Genomic DNA, 24,923 nt, shown 5'->3' with positions numbered 1-24,923 from the left:
GGGCTACGGGCGCGGGTCCGGTGGGACCCGGCGGCCGGGATGCCACTGAGCTCCGGAGGGGGGTCACCGGGGTTCCCCGGCCCGCGCCGGCCTCGGTCGCCGGGTCCCACCCGGATGAGGGGCACGACGGGGCGGGGCGGGCGGCGGGGAGGTGATCTCACTCCCCCCGCCCCCACGTCCTCCGCCCTCCCCGCCCCCTCCCCACGCGCACGCCCGCCCCGCCCCGCCCCCGCCCCGCCGCCGCGGCCGCCGCAGCATCAGCATCGCAGTCGCGCTTCGGCGGCGGGTCCGAGGCCGGCGCGTGCGGAGGCTGGGCGGGCAGCCTGAGCGGCGGCCGCAGCGCAGGTAAGGCGGCCAGGCCAACCCTCGCGCCCGGGCGGCGCGGGCAGCGCCCCGAGCCTCCTGTCCCAGCCCTGCCCGGGGGGGTTGGAGGGGTTGGAGGGGTTGGAGGGGTTGGAGAGGTGGGAGGGTGGGCGAGAGCAGAGAGCCCCACCTGGACCAGTCCGCGACCACCCGCCGAGCGGCCAGAGCCCCACCCAGGCCGGGCACTCGGCTCCGGGCCCCGCGGAGCGCAGCAGGGCAGGAAAGGAGCACCCCCGACAGGTGAAGACTACCTGGGCGGCGCCCCCAATGCCGACTCTCCAGGGGGAGTCGGGCAGGGTCGGTGCGGGCCAATTGGGGGCCGAAGTTGGCACGTCTCGCTGGGTGTGCGCGCGCGGATGAGAAGGCGAGCGGGGTGGGACCCAGGGACCCCCACCCGCGCGTCCCCATCAGCCGCTGTGGGGTGTGGCCCTGGGCGTGGCTGCCCCCCTTCCCCCGTTCAGGATCCTGTTTGGTGGAACATTCAGCTGCCCCGTGTGCTTGGGGGGCAGGATGGACTCGGCCGCCCCTGCAGTGGGGGGGGCAGGGGAGGGAACTTGGCTGGGCGCTGCCCGGCCGTCTGCCCCAAGGTAGGAGAGGGGGGCTTTGTTCTTCTGCTTTCTAAACCCCAACCTGGCCTCCTCAGGGTTCCCCTCCCACCTTGTGCCAGGACCAGAGTCTCCCGCCCTGGAGCCCGCAGGTTCTGCGGACTCTTGGGACCCAAACAGGGCGCCCCGAGTGAGGTGGGCCTGGGCACCCACTAGGGTGCCGCTGGGCACATGGATGTAGACTGTGACCCATCAGGTGGGGGGGTGCAGGGAGGCAGGGCCGCGTTGGTCTGGTCTTGACGCGGCCCTGCCCACTGCAGGGCTTGTGCCCATGGCCGTCTTCCTTCTGGCTGTCTGGTTATGGGAGGAGACGGCAATTCCTCTTGCCCCTTCCTAGGGTAAATTTTCGGAGACTCTTGGTTGGCAGGCCCAGGGCCATCTGGTCCCCCCCCCAAGAAGTGGGGGGCCTGACAGCCCCTTCCAAGGAGGTGCCCTACTTCCAGTTAACTCCACCCAGAGAGCAGGGGCTTCTGGGCAACCTAGTGCCATCTCTGCTGACTCACATGGCCCTGAGGCTGAATAAGCCAGTCACCCTTCCCTCCCATGAAGTGCCCCCGAGTCCCACCTTCCTGGTCTCTTGTGGAGTGGCTGGGGCGGGGTGGGGGGCCTCTCGCCTCTGACCAACACTTTGCTGCAGGTGATGGGGCTCAGCCCAGCCTGGCCAATCACAGGGCCTCCATGCAACACCCACAGGTGCACCCATGGGCTCCTTATCTCTCGTGGGGGGCTCTTGGCTAATCTATGGCCACATGGCAAGTCCTTATCAGTGCTGAGGCTGCAACACCCCTCCACCTGACGTTTGTCTTTGCTGCATCCTAGTCTCTTTCTCTTGATGTGTGTGTATGTGATCCCCAAAGTAATACATCTTATTGTGCTAGGCTTGAAATATGCAAAAAAAAAAAAAAGAACAAAAGAAATTAGGGATTTTTGGGGATCTGATCACGGAGAGAGACCCCTGCCCAGCACACCCCAGCCTCAGTCTCCCTGCTTGGCTACAAACCAGTCCCAAGAGGCTCCTCCCCCAACACCCAGCCCCCTGCCACCGGGCAGTTGGGAGCTCCTCCCAGCTCAGGAGGCGCAGTCATTCTTGGGGCAGCGCGCCCTGCTGGGTGCCTGCCTGGGCCAGGCTTGGGGCTGCCCATGGAAAACCCAGAGACACACTGGACCTGCACCTTCTTTGTCTCCAGATGGGTTTTCCTTTGTGACTCCCCACAGGGTAGGGGGAGGCAAGAATTGAGGCAGGGCCTTGTCCCGGGCCTCATCCAGTGGGCAGACGTGCCCAGGCTGTGTGCCTCCATCAGCCTCTTCCTGTGCTGGGGTGGGTAGCTTCCATGGCATGCACTTGGGCGAGGCGCCCCTGTGCCACACCTGCCATTCCGCGGCCCAGCGACACGGGCCCCTCTGCCCTTTCCCCTCTGAATCGCAGTGTTCTTGGCTGTCACATGGGATGTGGACCCCTTCATCTGCAAGGTCCCTTTCAAGGCAGACGGTCCCTGGTGCCCCTCTTGATGGACGGAATGTCTCCTGGGGCACTCTTTCTGCCCAGGGGGCAAGCGGCCTTGCCGTGCCTGGCCTGGTGAGCCGGGGCGAAGGTGCGATGGAAGCCTTTCTCCAACCCCTTCTTGGGAGTGAAACAGGAGTGGGTGGGAGCAGCTTCCCAGGGGGCTGAGCAGGGGCCTGTTCTGGGGGAGAATGGAATAACAGGGTCTACTGCGCTGTTCCACCAGGCCCCCCCCACATGGCATCAGTGGCCATCCAGAGCGCCGTCCCCCCAGGGCTGTGCCCCACCCTGGGATGTGGACCGTGAGGGAGACAGAGGATCTGAACCCCGGCTCTAGGATCCCAGATGGGCTGCTGGCTTGGCCTTGTACCTCCTCCCCTAATTGGGAAGGCTGGGTTGAGGTCCCTGGGTGGGGCCTTAACCCCCACCCACCACCAGTCTTTCTCCCTCCTGCTAGCTCTGACCTGGCCATTCCTGGATGCTCCCCACCTACTCTGCTCTCAGCTGCCTCTTTATACCCTCGCCCCCCCACCTGTCAGCTTCCTCCTCCCTCTGCTCGCTTTCCTGACCCCTCGCTGTGGGGAGGGCACACCACTGTCCCCCTCTCTTTGGTCGCCAGACGCCCTTGTCCCTTGTCTCCCCATTTCCCCTTTTGTCTGTCTCCCCTCTCAGCGCAACCACCTCCCAGCCTGCGTCCACTGGGTTGGGCCCCGGCCTCCCATGGAGCTTTGTCTGACCTGCAGGTGGCCGGGGCAGGAGTGGGGGGGCTCCTGGTGGCCGCCAGCCGAGGACTGGGGGCAGTCAGCAAAGGCCGGCTCACCTTCTCCCCAGACATCAACAGGATCTTTGTGGCTTCCTAGAGGCTGTGGTCTGCGAGCGGGAGGGGCCGGGAGGGTGGTGAGTTCCTCTGCAGGGGGAGGGTCTGGATGGACTGCTGGTCTTTCCAGAAGCTTTTCTTTGTCTAGTGCCCCCCACCCAAGGCCTGGGCCTATGCCCCCACCCCCCACCATGTTCTCCCCAGGTCACAGAGCTGGGGGAGGGGGTCGCAGACCTGGCCTCTCCCCTGCCACGGGGCAGCCCCTGCCAGCCTCTGGCCCTCAACCTGGCGGAGCCAACCGGGAGGACCTCGGGTTGAGAGGAGCAGGAGGGCTGTGGTGTCCTAGGCCTGGCCCTTCCTGCCCTTCCGGTGTGTCCCAGGAGCCAGGGTTCCCTCAGAAGTGTTCAGAGCCAGACGGCTGGTCTGGAGGCTTGCACCAGGCAGCTTTGTGTGTGGGGTATGTGTGTGTGTGTGTGTGTGTGTGTGTGCGTCTTCCCCATATTCCCGTTTGCATGTGTGGGCATTAGCCATCTCATTGCATGTGTGCAATCGTGTGTGTGTGTGTGCTTGGGAGAGCATGTGCACACGGATCGTCCTGTGCCCGCGTGGATCCTGTGCTAAGAACGGGTGGGGCTGATGCTGGTGGCGGCTTCGGAGGCCGGAGGCCATGGTGTTTCCCTGCCTGCTGCGGGGGCTTCCTTCTGGGGGGGTGCCCTCTGGCCCCTCCCCTGGCCGCCTGCGTTCATGCCTTAGGAATGCTGAGGCCCAGGAGACAACAGAGCCTCCATTGTCCATCTCCAGGCTTCCGGTGCCCCCTCTGCCCTTTAACCCTTTGGAATGGGGAGCCCCGAGGCAACCAGAGGGGCCCAGCTGTGTCTGAGCTGTTTCCAGGGGGCCCCTTCTCTCTTGGGCCAGGTGTCCTGGGGCCAGTGGGGCTGAGCAGCTCAGGGTGGGCCTTGGGCCGGGCCCCTCCTGCCTCTCCCGTTGGCTGGGCACCCTTCCTCTCCCACAGGGCCTGCCACCTTCTCTCTTCTGGGGTTCTGGAATGGATATATGTCGCCTGCTCTTGCCCAGTCCCCGAAGCCCCCAGCCCCCTCTGGTGCCAGGTTCATTTCTCAGGATGGGAGCTTGTGATCTTATTCTGAGCCCACTTTCCAGACCCAGAGAGAGGACTTAGAGGGGATGAGTGGGCCCCATTTTTAGGCCGTGGGCATCAGTTTTCCCAACTGGTCATACAGCCTGGGAACCTCCCCGCTGCCCAGGAAGGGAGTCCATGCCGCCCCTAAGCTGTATCTGGAGAGAGGGGCCCTCTAGGTAGCCAGGTCTTTGTGAGGGGGGCCCTGGAGCCTTTGGTTTACAGAAAGGGGTCAGAGCATCCCAAGGTTCTGCATGGCCAGGGAGAGGAGCCAGAAACCAAGAGCTGTCTGCCTTCTCTTGTGCAGAGTCCTCGGGGGAGGGGGGGTTGAGGGGTAGGGCGGTTTCTGCTCTGTGCTGAGACGGGATGTGGTCGCCTTCTACTTCCGCATGGCCCGCTCCCAAGAGTTCCCTCTCGGTTGCCTGCATTTGCCTGCCATCTGCCTAGCAAATAGGCCCTTCCCCAGGGGGCAGGAAGGCTTGGAGCGCATCCCTGTCCAGGCCCCTGACCCTCTGCGAACACAGGCAGGTGCATGCACAAGGATGCCTGAGATGCCCAGAGGCGAGCTGACCGCCCCCTAGAGTCATCTTCGGCGGCTTTGGGGGCCTCCACGCCATCTAGAACCCCACACATGGTGAGCATGGTGCTCCAGTTCTCTGAGCCTCAGTTTCCTCAATGTATACAATGGAGATAACAATAGTACTGCTCCCCCAGGGTCATTTTCAGGATTCAATGAGTGATGCATGTAAGGGTATTTAGAAGCGTCCCTGGCGTGTGGGATGTGCTGGCCACGAATTCAGTTAATAAAATAGGAAAAGGGGGAAAGTCCGACTGCTGTTAGGGAGATTCCCCCACTTCCTTTCTCAGTGAAGACGGTCTGCTCTCCCCTCTCTCCCACAAAGGGTTAACCTCTGCCCCGCCCCTTCCTTACCCTGTAAGGAGAATGGTCCATTACAGGTGAGCTGGCGTTGCCTTGGAGACTGCAGCCTTGAAGGGGCTGAGGGCGTGCTCTCCCTGAGGGTGGGGCGAGGTTGGGAGCACAGAGGACTCTGCAGCTTCCTCTAAGACTTCCGGCCACCCTCCCACCCCCCCCCCGCCTCGGTACCTGTGGGGGCTCCCACCCAGGAGCCTCTTTTCTGTAGTATCTAAATTACCCATTAGGCTGCGACAAGCTTTCCTCCCTTCTTCCCCCATCTTTGCCAGTGGAGGGAGCTGGCTTCCATCTCCATGGAAACCCGCCAGCCACAGCCTGGTGGGGAGAGTGAGGAGGAGCCTTAAAGAAACACAGTGCCTGGGGTGGAGGTGACACCCCCCCATTTGTGTACCCACCAACAGCCTGGAATTTCCCCACCAGCCCTGCTGAGCAGACAGCGCAAGTGTAGGTGCCCCCAAGCGCCCCCTCAGGCCTACCAGATCATGGCCCTGGCACTGCCACTCTGGACTATCTTATGTACCCAGGATGAGCCCCCAGCCCTGCCCCCTGCTCGGAACAGACTGGCGGGGACACCTTCCTGTGGCAGGGGCATTTCTGTCCAATGGGAAGGGGCCGGGAGGAAGCCAGCCAGGAGGTTCCCAGGGTGTGTCCAAGGAGAAAAGCAGCCCTCCGGGAGATCTCAGCCTGGCTTCACGACCTCCCAAGTGTGCCCCCCACCCCGCCGCCCCGCCCTGTCCCCATTTAGAGGATGGAGGCCAGAGGAGAGGACTGGCCTGAGGATTCGGGGTGTGGCCGGGGTGGGGCTCCTCCAGGGTCTCACTGAGGTGCTCCCTGCTGGCTGTTGCACCTCAGAGCCTGCCATGCCCTTTCTCCCTCCCTGCCTGCCCCCCACTCTTGAGTTTGCAGGAGGCCTCAGGGAGGAGGGGTACTCAGCCCACCCTGGTCTCTCCTCCCCCAGCGTGCGGGCACTCACTGTTGAGCTGGCCCATGGACACACGGGCACCCCCTCTGCCTGGGGGCGGCTCGCTGCATGCCAGCAGAAATCTTGGAGGGAGGTCCTCTGAGTGCTTGTCCCTCCTCCCCTGTGGGACTCCCCACCTGCTTCCTAAGGGTCTGCCAGCAGCGGCTTGTTTCGTCTGTAACCGCCCCCCATCCTGCGGCCACAAGTGGCCAGGGCCCTGCCGCTCTGTATCTGTTGTTGCAGGCTTTGTTTGTCTCTGTCTTCTATTGGTCTCTCCACCCTACCTGTCAGTCCAGCCTGACCTACGAGCCCAAGAAGCCCCCCTCCTGTGACTCGGGTCCGTCTCCTCTCCTCCTCTGGCCCTTGCCTGGCACACCCGTCTACAAGGATGCGAAAGAGGTGCCTCTGGGCTTGCACCTGGCACACACTCACACACACGCTCCAGCGCGCACGCACATACACACCCCTCACTCATCTTGCTCTTTCGGCCATTTCTCATCAGTTGCTTTTTGCTTTTTGTCTCGTCCTTTGTGCTCCTTGCCCTTCTCCTCTCCCTTTCCCCGCTGCCCGGGTCTCTGTTTCTGGGTTTCTCCACGTGGGTTACTGTGGTGGTCCAGCATCTGTCTTTGTCTTCCATTCCCTGCCCCCCAACCCCCCAGCCCTCCTGCTCTGTCTCTCTTGTTCCCTCCTGCCTCTTTCTCGCCCTGTCTGTCACCCTTCAGTCTTCCCAAGCCTGCCCCCCCAGTGCCACCCCCCGCCTTTGCAGACGTGGCCTTGGCTCCATCTGTACACCAGCTTGTGGAACACTCCCCCGCCTCCTTTGCCCCTGGAGGTGCTGGTGTGGGGTGGGGGGCCTGCTGCGCTGACAACTTGAACTGCTTGCTCTGTAATTGCCTGAGGAATGGGGAGAGATCAGAAACCCAGCTGCAGCTGTCAGGGGCCTCCCCACCTTCTGGCTCCTGCCTGGGTTCTGAGGGCCTGGGAAGGTGGTGAGCTGGGTGGCAAAGACCAGGAGACTGAAAGAGGTTGAATGTGAGACTGTGGCGTGTCAGGATGGGGCAGTGAGTGGAGCCCACAGGGATCGGGGCTATCCTGTATCCCCTGCATATACACCAGGGTACACACGCCAAACCCCATTCTGGGGACAAGCAGCCATCGTCTTTCCAGCAAAAGGGAGTGCTCCAGCCTCACAGGCCAGAAGGACGGACTTGGAGATTCTCGCTTGTCTCCCTCCCCTCCCCCTCTGAAGACCAGAGCACTCAGAGCTCCCAAGGCAGCTGTTTGATCACCTGCCCTCTGATCTGAGTCTCCTACTGTTTCCTACAGGCCTTGAAGCTGAGGCCAAAGCTGCGTGAGGCCCACCCGGCTTGTGTTGACTTGGTGGACCTCCTCCTTTCTGGGACCCAGCTTGGTTCTTGCCCTTGGGAAGTGACCAGGCCGTTGCCACTTCCTTACTCTCCTGATCACTCTCTCGGCCATCAGCCTGTCCATGATGACCCTCCTTGGTGCTTCCTTCCCCACCTCCCCCTCCAGCTTTGGGTCTGGGAGTCTGGAGAGCTCTAGGCTGACAGCTATTCGCCACTGTCCATTTTGCCTGCCAGGTCCCCGGGCAGTCTGCTGAATTCACCATGCTTCTTGGGTCACCTTCCACAAAACCAAGCTGTGGCTTCTGGCTGCCTCCTGATTGACTGAGTCTGGATGTCTTGGCATGGCATTCCAGGCCTCCCCACCCACCGCTCTGGCCTTCTGGATGAGGCTGGTCCCCGTTTTGATCAGGTCCTGGCTGGGAGGGAGTTTGCCTGGGATGGACTTGGTGAGCTCAGGCATGACATCCAGGCTCCAGCCCTCAAGCTCTTGGTCACTTTTACTATTGTCTCTTTCTCGCACCTCTTCCTGTTCGGGGGTCACAACTCTCTGTCTTCTTGAGAGTGTCTCCTCTTCTTGTCATTGGCAGAGAAGCGCCCTCCACTGGGCCCTCAGTCACCGGGGCTTCTTGCATGCAGAGGTGGCCTGTGCATATAGCTGGCAGACTTGGGCTTGGGGTGGACACATCTATCAGTTGAGCCCTGAAGACTCATAAAAAAAATCCAGAAGGTGGGCCTGCCAGACACTCTAGATGTAAGAAATGCTGTCCCAGAGCTTTCCCTGAGCCCTGCTCTGAGCCTGGCTTGGAGCATCTGGAAGGGGGGAGGCCACAGTTGCCTCTGTTGATCCCCTAGAGGGTCAGCTGAGAGGTGCTTTCCTCCTTGACTCTCTCCTGCTACTTCTTGATGGCAGGCTTCCTTTCCCCTTCTTTCTTCTTTTTTCCTCAACCTGTTTGATGAAATGCAGCCTTCTTGATTCCCTTACCTTCTTGCCCTGTTCCCACTTCCCAAGTCTCCCTGTCCCCCACCAGGTTTTTAGGCCTGAACAGCACCCAGGGATCAGTTGGTTCCGAAACCCCCAGCAATGAGACTGTAACAAGGGTTCTTCTCTACATATGTGTGCGTGCATGCTGTGTGTGCGCACAGAGATAGCAGACAGGAGTCATCCCCCAGAGATACAGATGCGCAGGAGCACACACCCACTCATGAGTGCCTCCCGGTTCCAGAGAAGAGGGATATATTCTGTGTGTACGCACACAGCCACACAGCTACTGCACACCCACATCCACACTCATGCCCACAGGCACCTGCTTATGGGCCCTTGAGTCACCCATCGGGAAGACGGGCACAGAGCAGCCTGTGGCATGCCCAGGGGAGCGGATGGGGCAACAAGTTGGTGGTGCTGGAGAGGCAGCTAATGGAGGAGGCATGGCCAGTAGGAAGGGAATGAAAGGCCAACTGGAGGCCCAGCCTTTGCTGGTCTCTTCCAGGTTTCCTTCTCCAAAATGGGGGGGTAGGGGGAGGGAAGAGGGGAGGGGGCGGGGCCGGGGGTGGGGCCAGAAACCCAGGCTCTCCCAGATGTTAGTGACTAACATCCGTCCGTTCTCTCTCCTCCCTTACCTTGCCCTCCCCCTCCTCCCTTCTCGCAGTGCCCCTACCCCCGGCTCCCTCCCGCAGCCGCCCACCAGCCACCCTTCCCTCCGGCCGGAGCTTGAGCCGAGCCCGGCCGGCTTTGCCGCGCCGAGCCGCCGGCGCCGCCGGGAAGATGGCCGTGGCGCTGCGGTACTTGTGGCCTCTCCTCCTCTGCAGCCCTTGCGTGCTCATCCAGATCCCCGAGGAATGTGAGTAATCGGAGGGCGCCGCGGCGCCTCCCTTCCCCGCCGCGCTGGGCTTTTCTTTATTTTCTGCTTCCTCACCTTCTCTGGGTTCCAGACCCCTGCCCTTCCCTTCCTGGGGGCCCAGAGTGTGCAAGAGGTACCCGGACTTTGGATCCCCCCTGGAAAGGACGGGGTGGAAGACTCGGGCTGTCTCAGTACCACGGACAGGGACAAGAGGCGCGGGGGGGGGGGCGCGGGTGCTGTTTCAGCACCAGGGACAGCGGGCCTGGCGCCTGAGCCGCCCCCTCGGGCCTCAGTGCCGGCCCCACCCCGCCAAGGATGGGGCAAGCTGGAGAATGTCCTCAGCTACCTTGACCAAGCCTCGTTCCGGCTTCTGACTTGGGTAATCTTATCTGGGGCCCTTGGTAGCCCTTTCCGTGAACTGAGACAGGAAAAGACCCCTTGCGAAGATCCAGCAGCCTTCTGGATCCTTAAAATGTGACGTGTAGTTACTTAGTGGGGGGTTGGGGGTGGGGCTGTTGGAGTAATCCCTTCGAGGGGGGTTCCTGGGGAGGATGGCTACAGGGCTGTGACTGAACGCGAGTATTTGTGTATGCTTGTGAGCTGGACAGACTGTAATTTGTCTGGATATATTTTTAGATGTGTGTGGTATGATATATTGGCTAAGTGTGGATATTCCTGAGTGTGATTTTGATGTCCTGTGTAGGTAAGTTTGTGAGTCACTCTAACTGCTACTTACTGGTCACATTTGTGAAGCTCTGTAGGTATTTGACTGTTGACATTGGATTGTACTAGTGAGTCATACGGGCCTGTGAGTACCTGTCCGTGTGTGGACCCTATGTTACTGTGATGGTGTTTTCTCCTGAGTGTGAGAAGGAGATATAAACACACTGCTGTAAGCGGCTTTGGGGCTTCGGTGAGGGACAGGTGACAGGGTAGCATTTGTGTATCTTAAATCTGCTCCTTGTTCGCTCCAGTCCCTTCCCCCCTCACCTTTCCACCTTTGTCTCTGAGCCTGCACCTGTCGGAGGCCAGCATCACTGAGACATGAGCTGTGCGCTGAGGCTGGGGGAGACTGTCCAAGCCAGGAATGGGTCAGGGGCTGAGGGAGGTGACCATGACCAGCCCCTGACACTGAGGGGCCCTGAGGGTTTGCAGGAGGTAGGGAGGGTCTGATGGGAAGAAAGGTTGGGGCTGTCTCCCTAGATATACACATGGAGCTCCATGCAGTCACACCCAAAACCCTGCCCTAGCTGCAGAGGCACATGGACCAGCCACCTGTATCCAACCAGGCACGGAGACCCCCCAAGAGGACACACGGGGGCACACAGGCACACACAAGTAAGAGGTTGAGATACAAAGGAACACAGCCATCCGCACGAACACAGGAGTGGGTAGGGCACACAGAGTTGTACAGTAAATGCAGACAGGCACTCACAGCCTTCCGAGGTACTCTGGCCAGACACGTCCGTATAGAGGCACATGGGCGGATGCTCATAACGTCACTGCTGTACCACCTGGGGTGTGCCCACGTGTGCCCAGACTCATACTTTGGCACATTTCCACACATGTGCTCATCCGCCTCCCCCTTCGTCTCCCCCCAGCGGCTTTCAGGCCTTACCCTGCTACGCCTGTGTGCGGAGGCACATCCGAGACCCACGGCAGGTCTAAGGGGGCCCTGGGCACCGGCTGGCACTTGTTATTGACCCTGGTGCAACATGGCGAGCAGCCTGGTGCCTCCCGGTTGGAAGCTCTCCTCCAGCTCTCTCCCTCCCCAGCTGCTCCAGGCCCCTTTGTCTCCTTCCCCACTTGCCCCATCCTGTGGTCCCTCTCACTGTCTCTGCCTCTCAGCCTGCCTTTACTGGCCCCTCTCCAGCACAGAACCCTCTCTGCAGTGTCCCCAGGGAGCCCCATCCTCTCTCCTTGGGGCCCCTACCCTGAGGTCTTCCACAGAAACAAAAGCTTTCAGAGGCAGCCCACTGCTGTCAGCCACCCCGGCCAGTGCTCTGCTGAAGCCCAGTGGCACTGGGGGCAGAAGCCCCGGCCTCAGCTCCAGGGAGCTCGGCGGCAGGCTGGGAGGAAGGAAGGGGAGAAATTGAGGCCCAGCGCCTGGCCGGCAGGCCCTGAAAACTCAGATTCAGCAGGACCTTGAGGAGGATTTGGAGGGGAGGGGGCCGCTGGGCTCTGAAGGCTGGGCCTGGGTAATTGAAAACACTGAGCTGTGCTAATTGGATTAGGAGGGATATGGGCTGGAGCAGGGGAGTGTGCCCTGGCTGCTGCAGGCGGGCTGTCTGCCTCTCTGGCCTCCCGAGGCCTCCTGGGTTGAGGGCGGGGGTCAGTTCTGCAGGCCCTGCCGGGAGGAGGCAAGGATCTGGCCACAGCGCAGTCTTTGTTAAAATCACAGATTTCTTTCTCCCTGCCCACTGGAGCTGAGGCCTGCTGGCCCTGGCCATTGCCCCACCCCAGGAGTGGCGATCAGGCTGTGTCCTGGAGGTCTTGACCTGCCATAGCTGTAGCGTGGCATGTGTCCCCTTCTTACACCCTCTCCCAGCCTCCGCCTTCCCCAGGGGTGTCTGTACTTCTTTCTGCCCAAGCCATCGGGCGACTTGTCAGCCTTTCTCTCATTCTCTCCCTTGCTGCGTGGATCTCTCAGATGAAGGACACCATGGTAAGTTGGGGGGAGGGTGGAAATGTTTCCCAGGAGGCCCTATATGCCTTGTGCCTCATGTGGGCTGCAGTCTTTGCTGGTTCCTGGGTCCTGCAGCACCTGGGGGGGCAGCTTTGTTCTGTCTCCAGCAGGTGGGTTTCCTCCCTGGCTCTCCACCTGTCTCTGGTGGTCCACCCTTCCCTCTGGTACTCCTTTCTCCCCGTGAGGGGTTTGCCCTGCTTGGTGCCTGTCTTTGGCTTCCCTTGTCTCTCTTTTCTTTCTTTCACATGCTTTGTCTTTCTGTTTGGCTTCTTATCTCTCTTCTGGTTTCTTTCTCTGTGACTTTTGGTGCCATTTTCTCTCTGTTCTGGTCCCTTCTACCTTTGCCCAGCTGCTTTGGGCTCAACTTGCTCCTCCTCGCCCCGCAACCCCATGGCCGTGTGGCCTGTCAGGCTCCAGACCTGGCTTCCCTCCCCATGGGACAAGGGTGGGGGCCAAAGTGCTCACCACGTCTGTCCCCCCTCCCGCCCCAGTGATGGAACCCCCCATCATCACGGAGCAGTCTCCCCGGCGTGTGGTCGTCTTCCCCACAGATGACGTCAGCCTCAAGTGTGAGGCCAGCGGCAAACCCGAAGTGCAGTGAGTGACCGTCACCCTCTAAGCCCCGGGCTGATGACTGACTTGACCCCCCAGCCCTCATGGTCCCTGGGGCCTTCCCCCTCCCGGGCATCCCTCGCCAGCCAGGGTGGTCACCCTGGCCCAGCCCCTGGCTCAGCTTCCCGGCTTCAGGCCTCCTCTGAGCCTTTTTCTGCCCCACAGGTTTCGCTGGACTCGGGATGGTGTCCTCTTCAAACCCAGAGAGGAACTGGGCGTGACCGTGAACCAGGCGCCCCATTCTGGCTCCTTCAGCATCATGGGCAACAGCAGCAACTTCGCCCAGAGTTTCCAGGGCACCTATCGCTGCTTTGCAAGCAACAAGCTGGGCACCGCCATGTCCCACGAGATCCAGCTCATGGCCGAGGGTGCGAGGCGCTGCAGGGACCAGGGAGGGTCTGGGGCATGTGAGCGGGTCCCCAAAACCAATCTGCCGAGCACATGTGAGGCTTCAACCTGAGAGCCAAGCTCTCTCAGCTGGTTGTTAAGAGTGCCAAGGGACCGGACACCCTGCTGGCCTGCAGCCACCTCTTCCCTCCTCGCCCTGTTCTTTTGCTACTCTTTCTGGTCAGCTCCATCCCCTCTTCCCTCTCTTCTGTGCTTTGCCCTTCTTGGCCTTGGGGCTTACTGCCTGGGGGGTGCCCCTGGGAGGGCTGGTTGACTGAATGAGGGCAAGACTGAGCCTGTCTGAGCCTGGGCTTCGGCTTCTACCCCATCCATCCCTGAGATGCTGTCTGCTCTCAACCAGCCTCCGCTCATCTCTTCCCACGTCCCCTCCATCGCTGTGTCTCCTCTCCCCTCCGCTGTGCACCTCTCACCTGGCCTCTCTGGCTTCCCTTCTTACCGCTGTCTGCCTCTGTCTTTATCTGTGTCGCCCTCTCCCTGGGGTTTTACCCCCCAGCATTCCATCCTCTTTGAGCTTTCCGCCTCCTGAGCTTGCACTCGTCTCCTCTCCTCTGCCCCTCCAGTTACCTTGGGAACCGTTGCCATGGTTTCTGTGTCAGGATGATGGAAGGGGCTGTGACTCCAGCATCCCGCCACAGCTCCCCTCCCCCCATCGCTGCACCTCAGCCTTCCCCCACCCGCCCTCATCCTGTCCTCCTGGTGGGAGCTGAGAGTTGTAGAGAGTTAACCCTTCATGGCCATCTGGCCTCTGGCCCATCCTCTCCTCTGCATGCTGCACTGGTCTCGGCCTTGAGCCCAGAGAGGATCCAGAGTCTCTGCCTCCCTCATGTCCTGGCTCACCAACCTGCGCCCTCGGGTAGCCCTCCTCCTCTCCCTCTGCCCTGCCTTCACCATGAAGAGACTGGAGAATCCACAGGGCCAGCCTCTCTGTCCCTTCCAGGTACCCCCAAGTGGCCAAAGGAGACAGTGAAACCTGTTGAGGTTGAGGAAGGGGAGTCGGTGATTCTTCCTTGCCACCCGCCCCCAAGTGCAGAGCCGCTCCGGATCTACTGGATGAACAGCAGTGGGTGCCCACGAGGGGCTGCTGCCAGGGGCAGGGGGACGGGTCAGTGGGTGTATGTTCCTGGGGGAGGGCTCCTGACCTCTGACCTCTGCCTCCTTCCTTCCCCCCACCCCACCCCACGCCGCCCACAGAGATCTTGCACATCAAACAGGATGAGCGGGTGACCATGGGCCAGAATGGCAACCTCTACTTTGCCAACGTGCTCACCTCGGACAACCACTCAGACTACATCTGCCACGCCCACTTCCCTGGCACCCGAACCATCATTCAAAAGGAACCCATTGACCTCCGGGTCAAAGCCAGTGAGTCCCAAAGGCTCTGATACACCGCCCTACTCTTCTCCTACCCTCATGGCACATCCTATTGGTCAGACCACCCGGTCTTCTTCGAAGACAGCGTGGCCCACACGCCTTCCCCGGGTGGTGGGGGCAGAGATGGGGCCCTCTCTTTAAGAAGACGAAACTGAGGCTTGGAGGGCTCCCTGGGGTGTCCAGAGTCACCCAGCCTGGGAACTTCGTGGGTGTAGGGGGAAAGAGTGTGCCATGCTGCCCGCCCTGTCTCCTCACAGCCAACAGCATGATGGACAGAAAACCACGCCTACTCTTCCCCACCAACTCCAGCAGCCACCTGGTGGCCCTGCAGGGGCAGCCCTTGGTCTTGGAGTGCATCGCCGAGGGTTTGTGAGTCTGGGTCCCCTGGGAGGGGCGGGGCAGGGGTGGAGCCTCTACCTGAGGCGAGACAGCGGTGGAGCCTCTGTCATGGGCGGGGCATGGGTGGAGCCTCTGCCGTGGGGCGGGGCTGAGCGGCCCGGTCCTCTCTCCCGTCTGCTGTCTCCCTTGGCCTCCGTGTCTGGTGGCCCCGGGTAGCCCCACGCCCACCATCAAGTGGCTGCGCCCAAGCGGCCCCATGCCAGCCGACCGGGTCACCTACCAGAACCACAATAAGACGCTGCAGTTGCTGAACGTGGGCGAGGAGGACGACGGCGAGTACCGCTGCCTGGCTGAGAACTCGCTGGGCAGCGACCGCCATGCCTACTACGTCACCGTGGAGGGTATGGCGCCACTGCAGGCATTCAGGCAGCCAGAATGCCATGCCCATGGTCACGGGGGGGTGGGGGAGGGCAGAGTCAGGGCTGGCCCAAGAGCTGGCCGCCCGCTGTGAGCTCAGATTGGTTCTCCCCTTCCTCCCCTTCCTGGCAGCTGCACCATACTGGCTACACAAGCCCCAGAGCCATCTGTACGGGCCAGGGGAGACTGCCCGCCTGGACTGTCAAGTGCAGGGCAGGCCCCAACCGGAGGTCACCTGGAGAATCAATGGGATCCCTGTGGAGGGTGAGCTGGGCTTTGAGCAGGGACGAGGAGCAAGGCTGGGGGGCCCTGGGGATAGTGACTCACTGCCCTGCCCTGGGCCCACGGCCCACCTGCCGTCCACGCAGAGCTGGGCAAGGACCAGAAGTACCGGATCCACCATGGAGCCCTGGTCCTGAGCAACCTGCAGCCCAGTGACACTATGGTGACCCAGTGTGAGGCCCGCAACCGCCACGGGCTCCTGCTGGCCAATGCCTACATCTATGTTGTGGGTGAGTGTCAGCCACCTTGCCTTATAGCCCCCTGGTCCGTCCCTGCAGCCCTGCTCCGGACAAGGCCACCAGGCCGACTCAGCCACCAGCTGGTCTGTGTGCCGTGGCTGCCCTGCTCCTGTCTGGAGCCTTCCCCACGTCTCTCACCCATCCTGCCAATAGTGGGGCAGGGTCTTGCTGGTATTTCCAGATGAAGAAGCAGCCTACAAGCGTGGTCCCCGAGCAGAGGCTCACCCTGGCCAGGATGCTTCTGTCCCCAAGCCTCGGGGAAGACGGGCCTAGGGAGACCCAGAGAGCTTTCAGGAAGAGGCAGGCTGTCGGCAGGCCGAGGGTGGGGGGAGCCTCACATAATTGATAGGATATGAGAGACTTGAGACAGGAGGCCGAGAGAGGCTCAGCCTGGCAGGGGCCGCAGCCAGGCGCAGGGAAACAAGATGGGCCTGGCTCATGGGGGCCTGGTAGAGTCACTGGCAGCTTTCAGAGGCTGCTAGCTCTCCTGGGAGAAGCTGCCCTGGTGATCCCTGCATCTGCCCACTGACTGCATGTGGGCACTCGCTCGGCCCTGAGTTCGGCCCTGTCTCCCATGACCGCTCCTCTCTCAGAGCTGCCGGCCAAGATCCTGACCCCAGACAATGAGACATACATGGCAGTCCAGGGCAGCACTGCCTACCTTCTGTGCAAGGCCTTCGGAGCCCCTGTGCCCAGTGTCCAGTGGTGAGTGCCCTGACCCTGGCGGTGGGGGATGGGGGGCACCTGGAAGCCATCTTCCGGCCCGGGCAACCAGGGAGGGCGGGGGGTCCCAGCCCACTGGGATCTGAGTGAGGCCTGCCTTGCTTGCCCCAGGCTGGACAGGGAAGGAAAGACAGTGCTGCAAGACGAGCGCTTCTTCCCCTATGCCAACGGGACCCTGGGCATCCGAGACCTCCAGGCCAATGACACTGGGCACTACTTCTGCCAGGCTGCCAATGACCAAAGCAACGTGACCATTGTGGCTAACCTGCAGGTCAAAGGTCCGATGCCCCTCCTCGCTACTGCTGATTGTGGCCAGCAGCCCCTCCCCGAGGGAGGGTCAGGGTCTCTGAGGGACCCTGGAGTGACCTTCCCCTTCTCGTCCTCATCCCCAGATGCCACTCGGATCATGCAGGGGCCCCGCAGTGCAATCGAGAAGAGAGGCTCCCGAGTAACGTTTACGTGCCAGGCCTCCTTTGACCCCTCCCTGCAGCACAGCACCACCTGGCGCAGGGATGCTCTCGACCTGCAGGAGCTGGGGGACAGTGACAAGTGCGGGCCCAGCCCCAACCTGGGCTTGGCGGAGGGGCGGGCAGAAGCGGGGAAAAGCAGGATGCCCAGACCTCCTGGCCTCATCCGTGGGGGCAGGGGCATGACCCACTGTTGAGCAGGAGGACCTGGCAGGAGAGGGAGGAGGGAGGAGTGGCATGCAGAGGGAGGGGCAGGGAGTCGTGGGTCCCCCAGGGGGCTGGAAAGACAAGTGTGCCCCCACCCCCCACCAGGTACATCATAGAAGACGGGCGCCTGGTCATCCACAGCCTGGACTACAGTGACCAGGGCAACTACAGCTGCGTGGCCAGCACCAAGCTGGATGTGGTGGAGAGCCGGGCAGAGCTGCTGGTGGTGGGTGAGTCCCCAGAGGGTATCCTCCTCGTGGCGCAGAGGCAAGGGAGACGTGAGAGCCCATGTGTCCGTCGCAGGGGGAGTGGGCCAGCTGGGTTGTGAGTGGGCCCGAGATCCAGCTCCTGTGGCCCCCAGGGAGCCCCGGACCCGTGCCCCAGCTGGAGCTGTCTGATCGCCACCTGCTGAAGCAGAGCCAGGTGCGCCTGTCTTGGACCCCGGCTGATGACCACAATGCCCCCATCGAGAGTAAGAAGACAGCAGCATGGCGCTCCATTCGCCCTCCCTCCTGGCTCCCTGTCCTGTCCTCTGGGAGGGCCAGACTTTGCACGCCCTCCCTCCCCTCCTCCACTCACCACCCACCGATGACTCCACCTCCGGTTCACTTCTTGGCAGAGTATGACATTGAATTTGAGGACAAGGAGATGGCGCCCGAGAAGTGGTACAGCCTGGGCAAGGTGCCTGGGAACCAGACCTCCACCACCCTCAAGCTGTCACCTTATGTCCACTATACCTTTCGAGTCACTGCCATCAACAAATACGGCCCTGGGGAGCCCAGCCCAGCCTCTGAGACTGTGGTCACGCCGGAGGCAGGTGAGCGCCAGGAAGAGTCAGGAAAAGGGACGGTGCCCAAGCTCCCTTGCTGCCAGGGGTTCCCCTGGGGCGGCAGCTGCCTCCTGACGTCCAGGGTCACAACAGGTCATTTCTTCCTTGGTCTTCAGCCTTCGTGGCCTTGGTGGGCATCCACAGCATTGATGTATCCACATTACTTTGCAGCCCCGGAGAAAAACCCCATGGACGTGAAGGGGGAAGGAAACGAGACCAACAACATGGTCATCACTTGGAAGGTGAGGGCCCTGGGCCAAGCTCACCCCTGGACCTCAGATCAGGACTCAGGGGTTTGGGTTTGCTGCCCCCCCAAAAAAACTGGCTGTCCTAAGGACCGAGGACCTTGACCACCCAGCTTCTTTTCTGCTCTCCCCCTCCAGCCACTGTGGTGGATGGACTGGAATGCCCCCCAGGTTCAGTATCGAGTGCAGTGGCGCCCTCAGAAGACGCAGGGGGCCTGGCAGGAACAGATCGTCAGCGACCCCTTCCTGGTGGTGTCTAATACGTCTACCTTTGTACCCTATGAGATCAAAGTCCAGGCCGTCAACAGCCAGGGCAAGGGCCCCGAGCCCCAGATCACCATCGGCTACTCTGGGGAGGACTGTGAGTATCGGGCTGGCCCTGCCCATACCCGGGGGGTGGGGTGGAGCCCGCATGTGCCTCCCTGGCCCACTCTCCGCCCCCCACTCAGGGATCCAGCCTGGTGCCAGCTCCTACCTCTTAATATAGTGCATTCCCTAAAAGTAAGGCTATTTGCTTACGTAACCAAAGAGCTGTCTTGCAAATCCAGAAAGACACTGACCATCCATAAATTGGCATCTATAACATAACTGTCTGTTTTGGTGGCAGCCGACACCCCCAATGTGGGGCCCAGGGCTGCCTTTCCCGCAGTCCACGGTCCAAGTCAGGACGTCCCGCATGGCATCCACTTATCCTGCTTCTTCCCTTGCCTCGAATCTAGACCATGACCAAATGTTCGATTTGATTATGCAGTCAAGATCTTTTCTAGTTCCTCCGTCACGTAGTTACTATTTTCTCTCTCTTTGCGGAGAGACCCTGAGACCATGCGAACGCCCTTGCTCATTAAACTGCCCACCCGTCACATCACATTCAAATCCATCTTCCCGCTCTGGGTGGGCAGCGTCCTGGGCTGGCCTCATCCATGTCACTGGCCCTTTGCAGACCCCCAGGCAAGCCCTCTGCTGGAACCTGTCAAGGCTCTCAATTCGAGCACTGTGCTGGTCAGGTGGCAGTCTGTGGACCCAGCCCAGGTCAAGGGCCACCTCCGGGGATACAATGTAAGAGTCCATCGCATGGGGGCTGGGGAGATCCCTGGGGTGACGGGTGGGGCAACCAGGAGTGACAGTACTGGGGCTGGGTTTCTACTGGCTGCTCCCTTGGGAGGGCCATGGGGAACACGCGCTCCCCCACCGTCCCCCCAATCTGGGTCACTGCCAGACCCTTTCTGTCCTTCCGGGGTCTCCTGTCTACCTGCAGGTGACGTACTGGTGGGAAGGCAGTCAGAGAAAGCGCAGCAAGAGGCACGTCCACAAAGGCCACGTGGTGGTGCCAGCCAATGCCACCAGCACCATCCTGGGAGGCCTGCGGCCCTACAGCTCCTACCGGGTGGAGGTTCAGGCCTTTAATGGGCGGGGACTGGGGCCTGCAAGCGGGGTGACCTTCGACACCCCTGAGGGAGGTGAGCTCTGTGCCCTGTACACCTGTCTCCACCTCTCCCCATCCCTTCCCACCTGGGGTGACCAGGGCAAGGACTTGCCTCTGGTCTCTGTGCTCCACAGTGCCCGGACACCCCGAGGCGTTGCACCTGGAGTGCCAGTCGGATACCAGCCTGCTGCTGCGCTGGCAGCCTCCGCTCAGCCATAACGGTGTGCTCACGGGCTACGTGCTCTCCTACCAACCTCGTACGTGTGTTGTGGGCCCAGCTGGGGGGGGTGGAGTGGGGAGCCGGGGGGTGGGCCGCACTGGGTGGCAAAGCCCACTGCTCGCCTGTCCTCGCAGTGAACGATGGGAGCAAGGAGCAGTTGTCCTTTGACCTCCCGGACCCCAAGCTGCAGATGCACAACCTGACCAACCTCAGCCCCCGCCTGCGGTACCGATTCCAGCTGCAGGCCACCACGAGGGAGGGCCCGGGCGAGGCGATTGTGCGGGAAGGAGGCACCATGGCCTTGTCCGGTGAGCTGGCGGGGGCTCTGAGCAGGTGGCAAGGGCGGGCCGGAGAGGGCGGCCTCCAGGTCCCGTGACCCTTCTCTCCATCACCAGGGATGCCGGACTTTGGCAACATCTCCGCCATGGCTGGCGAGAATTACAGCGTGGTCTCCTGGGTCCCCAAAGAGGGCCAGTGCAACTTCGGGTTCCAGATCTGGTTCAAAGCCCTGGGGGGTGAGCCTCAAAAGGGGGTTCAGGGCTCAGAGGGGCTGGGGCTGGCATGGACCCAGGGTGCTGCCAGGCCCTCCCTGCTCAGTCGGATTGCCCTCTCCCCCTACAGATGAGAAACTGGTGGCTCGTCTCCCGCCACAGTACGTCAGCTACAACCAGAGCTCCTACACGCAGTGGGACCTGCAGCCTGACACGGACTATGAGATCCAGCTGCTCAAGGAGCAGGTGCTCCTGCACCAGATGGCGGTGAAGACCAACGGCACTGGTGCGGGGGCCGCGGGCAGGCCTAGTCAGCTTCCCTTCATCCCTGGGCTGCCCACGGCCCCACAGAACCTCTGTGCCCCTAGGCCTGTGATGGAGAAAAGTCCGGGTTCCTGAAAAGAGCCCCTGTTTTTTTTTCATATCCTAAGGTCTTCCTGCCTGTTCCCCCAGAGGGCCCCCCGACTTTCCCCTTCCCCATCAGCTCACCCCTCCCCCGGGCTGTCTGAAGTCCGCAGACGTGGTCCTCAGCTGCTCCTGTGCAGTCCCTGGCGTGGGGGGTCCCTGGCGTGCGGGGATCCCTGATGTGGGGGGTCTCTGGCATGGGGGGTTGGCAGGGTTGGGGGTTGGCAGGGGATGGAGCCGGAGGCTCCGAGGGAGGTCTTTGCCCAAGGCTGGGGACTGATGGGGCAGGCTCGGGTCGTGCAACTTCAGTGCCCCCAAGGGCCCCCCCCCGCATTCAACCCTGGCCTTGGCCTCAGTCTCCTGCCTCCTCTCCCCTCCCCAGGCCGAGTGAGGCTGCCTCCCGCTGGCTTTGCCACCGAGGGCTGGTTCATCGGCTTCGTCAGTGCCATCATCGTCCTGCTTCTCGTCTTACTCATCCTGTGCTTCATCAAGCGCAGCAAGGGTGGCAAGTACTCGGGTACATCCTGGCTGTGCCCCCCCCCCCCCAGTCCCTGAGCCCGGGGCAGGATCGCATGGGTGTGCTGGGGGCGGCACGCAGGTGGCCTGAGGGGAGCTGTCGGTGTTGAGCATGCGAAGGACCAGGCCCATGTGCCTTGGGCCGGGCTGGGTGATGGGGCGGGGTGAGCAGCTGGGCCCGCTCTGTGTTTGCAGTGAAGGACAAGGAGGACACTCAGGTGGACTCGGAGGCCCGGCCCATGAAGGATGAAACCTTCGGCGAGTACAGGTGAGCTGGGGAAGGAGCCCGTGCCCCCGGGCCATCCAGCTGCGCGCTTTGCGTGCATGACCGCATCTCTCTGTCTCTCCTTTGTGCTGCGGGGGTGACGGCAGGTCCCTGGAGAGGTAAGGCTGGGCTGTCACGCTCTGGGGGCAGGGACCCTCCTGTGGGTGCTTTGTGCCGGGCCTGTGCACTCCCCTTGCCTCCCGATCCTACAGTTCCCTGGTTCAGGGACCAGCCAACAATGCTGTCACTCAGCTCCCAAGCCTCCCTGTCCCTGTCCCTGTCTCCGGAGATGGGCTGGACGGGCACCCCTCCTCAGGCTGTCTGGAGACGGGAGCCCCCGCACCCCCAGGCTGCAGGCATGTAAGCTGCATGTGTCTGGAGTGAGGGCCTTGTCCCCAGTGTGCTCAGAACACACAGAAGGGGGGCGAACCCGGGCCTCCTGTCTCAAGCCAGCGGCTGCCCGCTCCTGCTGGGTACCATCAGACCGCCTCCCACGGTCTTTGCCCTCCCCTTGCAGTGACAATGAGGAGAAGGCCTTTGGTAGCAGCCAGCCGTCGCTCAATGGAGACATAAAGCCCCTGGGCAGCGATGACAGCCTGGCCGACTACGGAGGCAGCGTGGACGTCCAGTTCAACGAGGACGGCTCCTTCATCGGCCAGTACAGCGGCAAAAAGGAGAAGGAAGCGGCGGGGGGTAACGACAGCTCCGGGGCCGCATCCCCCGTCAACCCTGCCGGGACCCTGGAGTAGCAGGGTCCGGCCAAGCCAGGCCAGGCAGAGCACTGCCCAGGGCCAGGCCGCGGGGCCGTCAGAGGTCACCACGATGGCCCAGCCCAAGGCCTGTGCTAGGTCCCTGACCCTGGGACTGAGGCCTGTCCTTCTCTCCAGTGAGTTGGGGGGCCGAGGAGGGGATCTCGCTGCCTCGACTCCCCCTTCTGACTCCCCAGTCCCCACTTGATTGCCAAAACCCAGCTGCTCCGCTTCTTGGGCACACACTGCTTTTTCGCTCCAGCTCGGGGGCCACTCACACACCAGGAGCCTTCAGGTGCTGCCTCGCCGGCCTTTGGGCAGGGCGAGGCTGTGGTTGGGGCAAGGAGGTGGGCACGGCCGTGGAGGGGGTCTCCTAAGGACCAGGGTTGGCACCTCCAGCCCCAGCCACTCGTTGGCCAGTCAGACTGGGACAGGGGACCGAAGTCAGTGTCCCCGCCGTCTGCCCCATCTTCTTGGCCATCTCAGCTCCAACTGGGATGGGAACTGGACAAGCTGGCCACGGGTATGGAGGGGGCCATCTGGACAGACCGGAGTCCCTCCCCACTGCCTGTGTCAACTCGGCCCGCTCCACCCTGCAGCTGGCTTTCAGGAGTTCCAGACACATGCTGCCTTCAGTGCCCACCAGACAACATCCAAGTGGGCTCCGCTGTCCCTGCCCAGGCCCACCTCCTCCCCCAGCCCCAGGACCCCTTAGCAACCCACCCTCCCAACCCCAGTCTGAACTTGTTCAGCCCCTTGCTCAGCGATCCCCCCAGCCCCACCCTTGGAAATGTAAATACACCGCGACTTTGCAAGTCTGTGCCCGCCCCCTTTCCCCATATGCCACTAGTGTGTAGGCGGATGTCTGAGTCTCTAGGTGGTTTCTAGGTTTTCTAGCAATTAGCTTTGATGATCCCATCCCAGGAAAAAAGAAAAACAGACAAAAAAAAAAAAGGAAAGATCGGTTCTCCCAGCAGCCACCATCACCCCAAATGCCTTTGCTTGGTCTGTCGATGAGCCCTTTACAAAAAACAAAAGTATATATATATATGTACATAAATATCAGAATTATAAAAGGCAAATAAAAACCTGGAAACAAAGAGGCGCTTTTGTCATTTTACCTAGCACCGGGTCCCGCACTGCGGTTCCACCCAGCCTGTTCTCCTTGCCCCACTGGCCTTCCAGAGGTGATCTGGGCTCTCAACCACGGTTGGGCACCTTGTTCTGACAGCTTCAGGCCCCGGGAGATAGAGTGCGCTGGGCTGCCTGGCCCTCTCAGGCAGTAAAACACCCCTCAAATGAACGACAGAAACCTCAAGTGGACCCACTGGGATGGACGGCCAGCCAGTCCTGCATATCTGTGTCAGTTTGCCTGACTCCCATGCTCAGTGGAGGTCTTGGTGTCTGTCCTCTTTAGCTGAGTCACTACAAAACATCAGTAGAAGGCATCTTTGCCCCCGTTTTCACCATCAAATCTGCCCCCTCCACCCCAGCCCCAGCCCGGAACCCTCAGTGAGGTGAGCTAAAATCTGAGGTCACCCTCTCCACCCAGGTACCAGGTCCCACTCCACTGCGACTCATCAAGGATTGTTCTCCTGCTGTGTCTTCCTTATCTTTTCTGAATCTCTCATTTTTGGCTTCTGTTGATTAGTTCCGGGGGCAAACATGTGGTAACCACCTTTCACCCCTAAAAACACCAGCTAGTAACACCACACGCCTCTGCGGTTCTTGCCCTGCTGTTCTGCTCCTATTGATGGATCGCCCCTCAAGACTTGTCTACCCTAATCATCCCCTCTTAAGTCTCCACCTAAAACAGCATCTGCTTCTTGGCCCCAAAACATGTCTTCTTGTTCTTACATAACAATAGAATGTCTTCCCTCCGCTGAAGATGCATTTCCTAGACTCCTTTGCACCTAGGTGGGGCCACTGGGGCGGAAGCACGGGGCTGTGCCCTGAAAGAAGCACAGTGTGTTTTCCCTGCCTGGCTCCATCTCCTGGCCAGCCTGGGAGACTGGAAGTTGGCTGTTGATGATGACAGAGCGGCAACATAGAGCCCAGGCTCCTGATGAGATGGAGCTGCCATGTCAACCCTGGGCTGCCTCTGGATGGTGAAAAAAAAAATTACAGACTTTGTTTTCTAGAACAATTTTAGGTTTACAGAAACACTGAGTGGCGAGTAGAGAATTTCTGTGTAGATTTGTTTGTCACCAGTTTCCCTCTTTGTTCCCCTCTTCCACTTCTTATGACTGATGATCCGATAGTGATTTGTTATCATTAACTGAAGTCCACAGCTGCCATTAGCATTCTCTCTCAGTGTTGTACGTTCTGTGGATTTGGACAAATGTTTGGAGAAGGCGATGGCAGCCCACTCCAGTACTCTTGCCTGGAAAATCCCATGGACCGAGGGGCCTGGTAGGCTGCAGTCCAGGGGGTCGCTAAAATTCAGACACGACTGAGCGACTTCACTTTCACTTTTCACTTTCATGCATTGGAGAAGGCAATGGCAAC

At 61.2% G+C, this 24,923-nt stretch overlaps 1 protein-coding gene across 3 annotated transcripts; it reads left to right on the top strand.

Annotated features, from left to right (window-relative positions):
- Positions 1 to 245: 245 nt before the first annotated feature.
- Positions 246 to 23,515, top strand: L1CAM (L1 cell adhesion molecule). Of its 3 annotated transcripts, XM_081564291.1 has the most exons (29): positions 246 to 345; positions 9,330 to 9,521; positions 12,172 to 12,186; positions 12,699 to 12,804; positions 12,985 to 13,187; positions 14,165 to 14,287; positions 14,419 to 14,589; positions 14,856 to 14,967; positions 15,154 to 15,338; positions 15,487 to 15,618; positions 15,723 to 15,866; positions 16,469 to 16,580; positions 16,710 to 16,876; positions 16,991 to 17,147; positions 17,378 to 17,502; positions 17,634 to 17,744; positions 17,892 to 18,089; positions 18,273 to 18,343; positions 18,485 to 18,707; positions 19,287 to 19,402; positions 19,602 to 19,803; positions 19,904 to 20,026; positions 20,124 to 20,297; positions 20,385 to 20,504; positions 20,611 to 20,766; positions 21,268 to 21,402; positions 21,597 to 21,669; positions 21,774 to 21,785; positions 22,184 to 23,515. In XM_081564291.1, exons 2-29 carry the CDS (start codon positions 9,446 to 9,448, stop codon positions 22,413 to 22,415), a joined length of 3,774 nt encoding a protein of 1,257 aa, XP_081420417.1. In that variant the 5' UTR covers positions 246 to 345; positions 9,330 to 9,445; the 3' UTR covers positions 22,416 to 23,515. The 3 variants fall into 3 exon arrangements, with proteins under 3 accessions (XP_081420417.1, XP_081420415.1, XP_081420416.1); XM_081564290.1 differs by lacking the exons at positions 246 to 345; positions 12,172 to 12,186; positions 21,774 to 21,785 and adding exons at positions 4,170 to 4,235; positions 4,946 to 5,055; XM_081564289.1 differs by lacking the exons at positions 12,172 to 12,186; positions 21,774 to 21,785.
- Positions 23,516 to 24,923: the final 1,408 nt, after the last annotated feature.

The sequence above is a fragment of the Giraffa tippelskirchi genome, chromosome X (assembly GCF_054371585.1).
Source record: "Giraffa tippelskirchi isolate mGirTip1 chromosome X, T2T-mGirTip1v1.2.pri, whole genome shotgun sequence".
Taxonomy (NCBI): Eukaryota; Metazoa; Chordata; class Mammalia; order Artiodactyla; family Giraffidae; genus Giraffa; species Giraffa tippelskirchi.
The sequence above is the reverse complement of the archived record's forward strand: the minus strand, read 5'-3'. Positions and strand labels throughout refer to the sequence as shown.

Bases quoted from the DNA above. Each gene is read 5' to 3' on its own strand.
- L1CAM (XM_081564291.1), top strand. From the start codon at position 9,446: ATGGCCGTGGCGCTGCGGTACTTGTGGCCTCTCCTCCTCTGCAGCCCT. The intron at 19,403-19,601 runs GTAAGAGTCCAT...GTCTACCTGCAG, and splicing joins GCCACCTCCGGGGATACAAT to GTGACGTACTGGTGGGAAGG. The intron at 19,804-19,903 runs GTGAGCTCTGTG...TGTGCTCCACAG, and splicing joins CTTCGACACCCCTGAGGGAG to TGCCCGGACACCCCGAGGCG.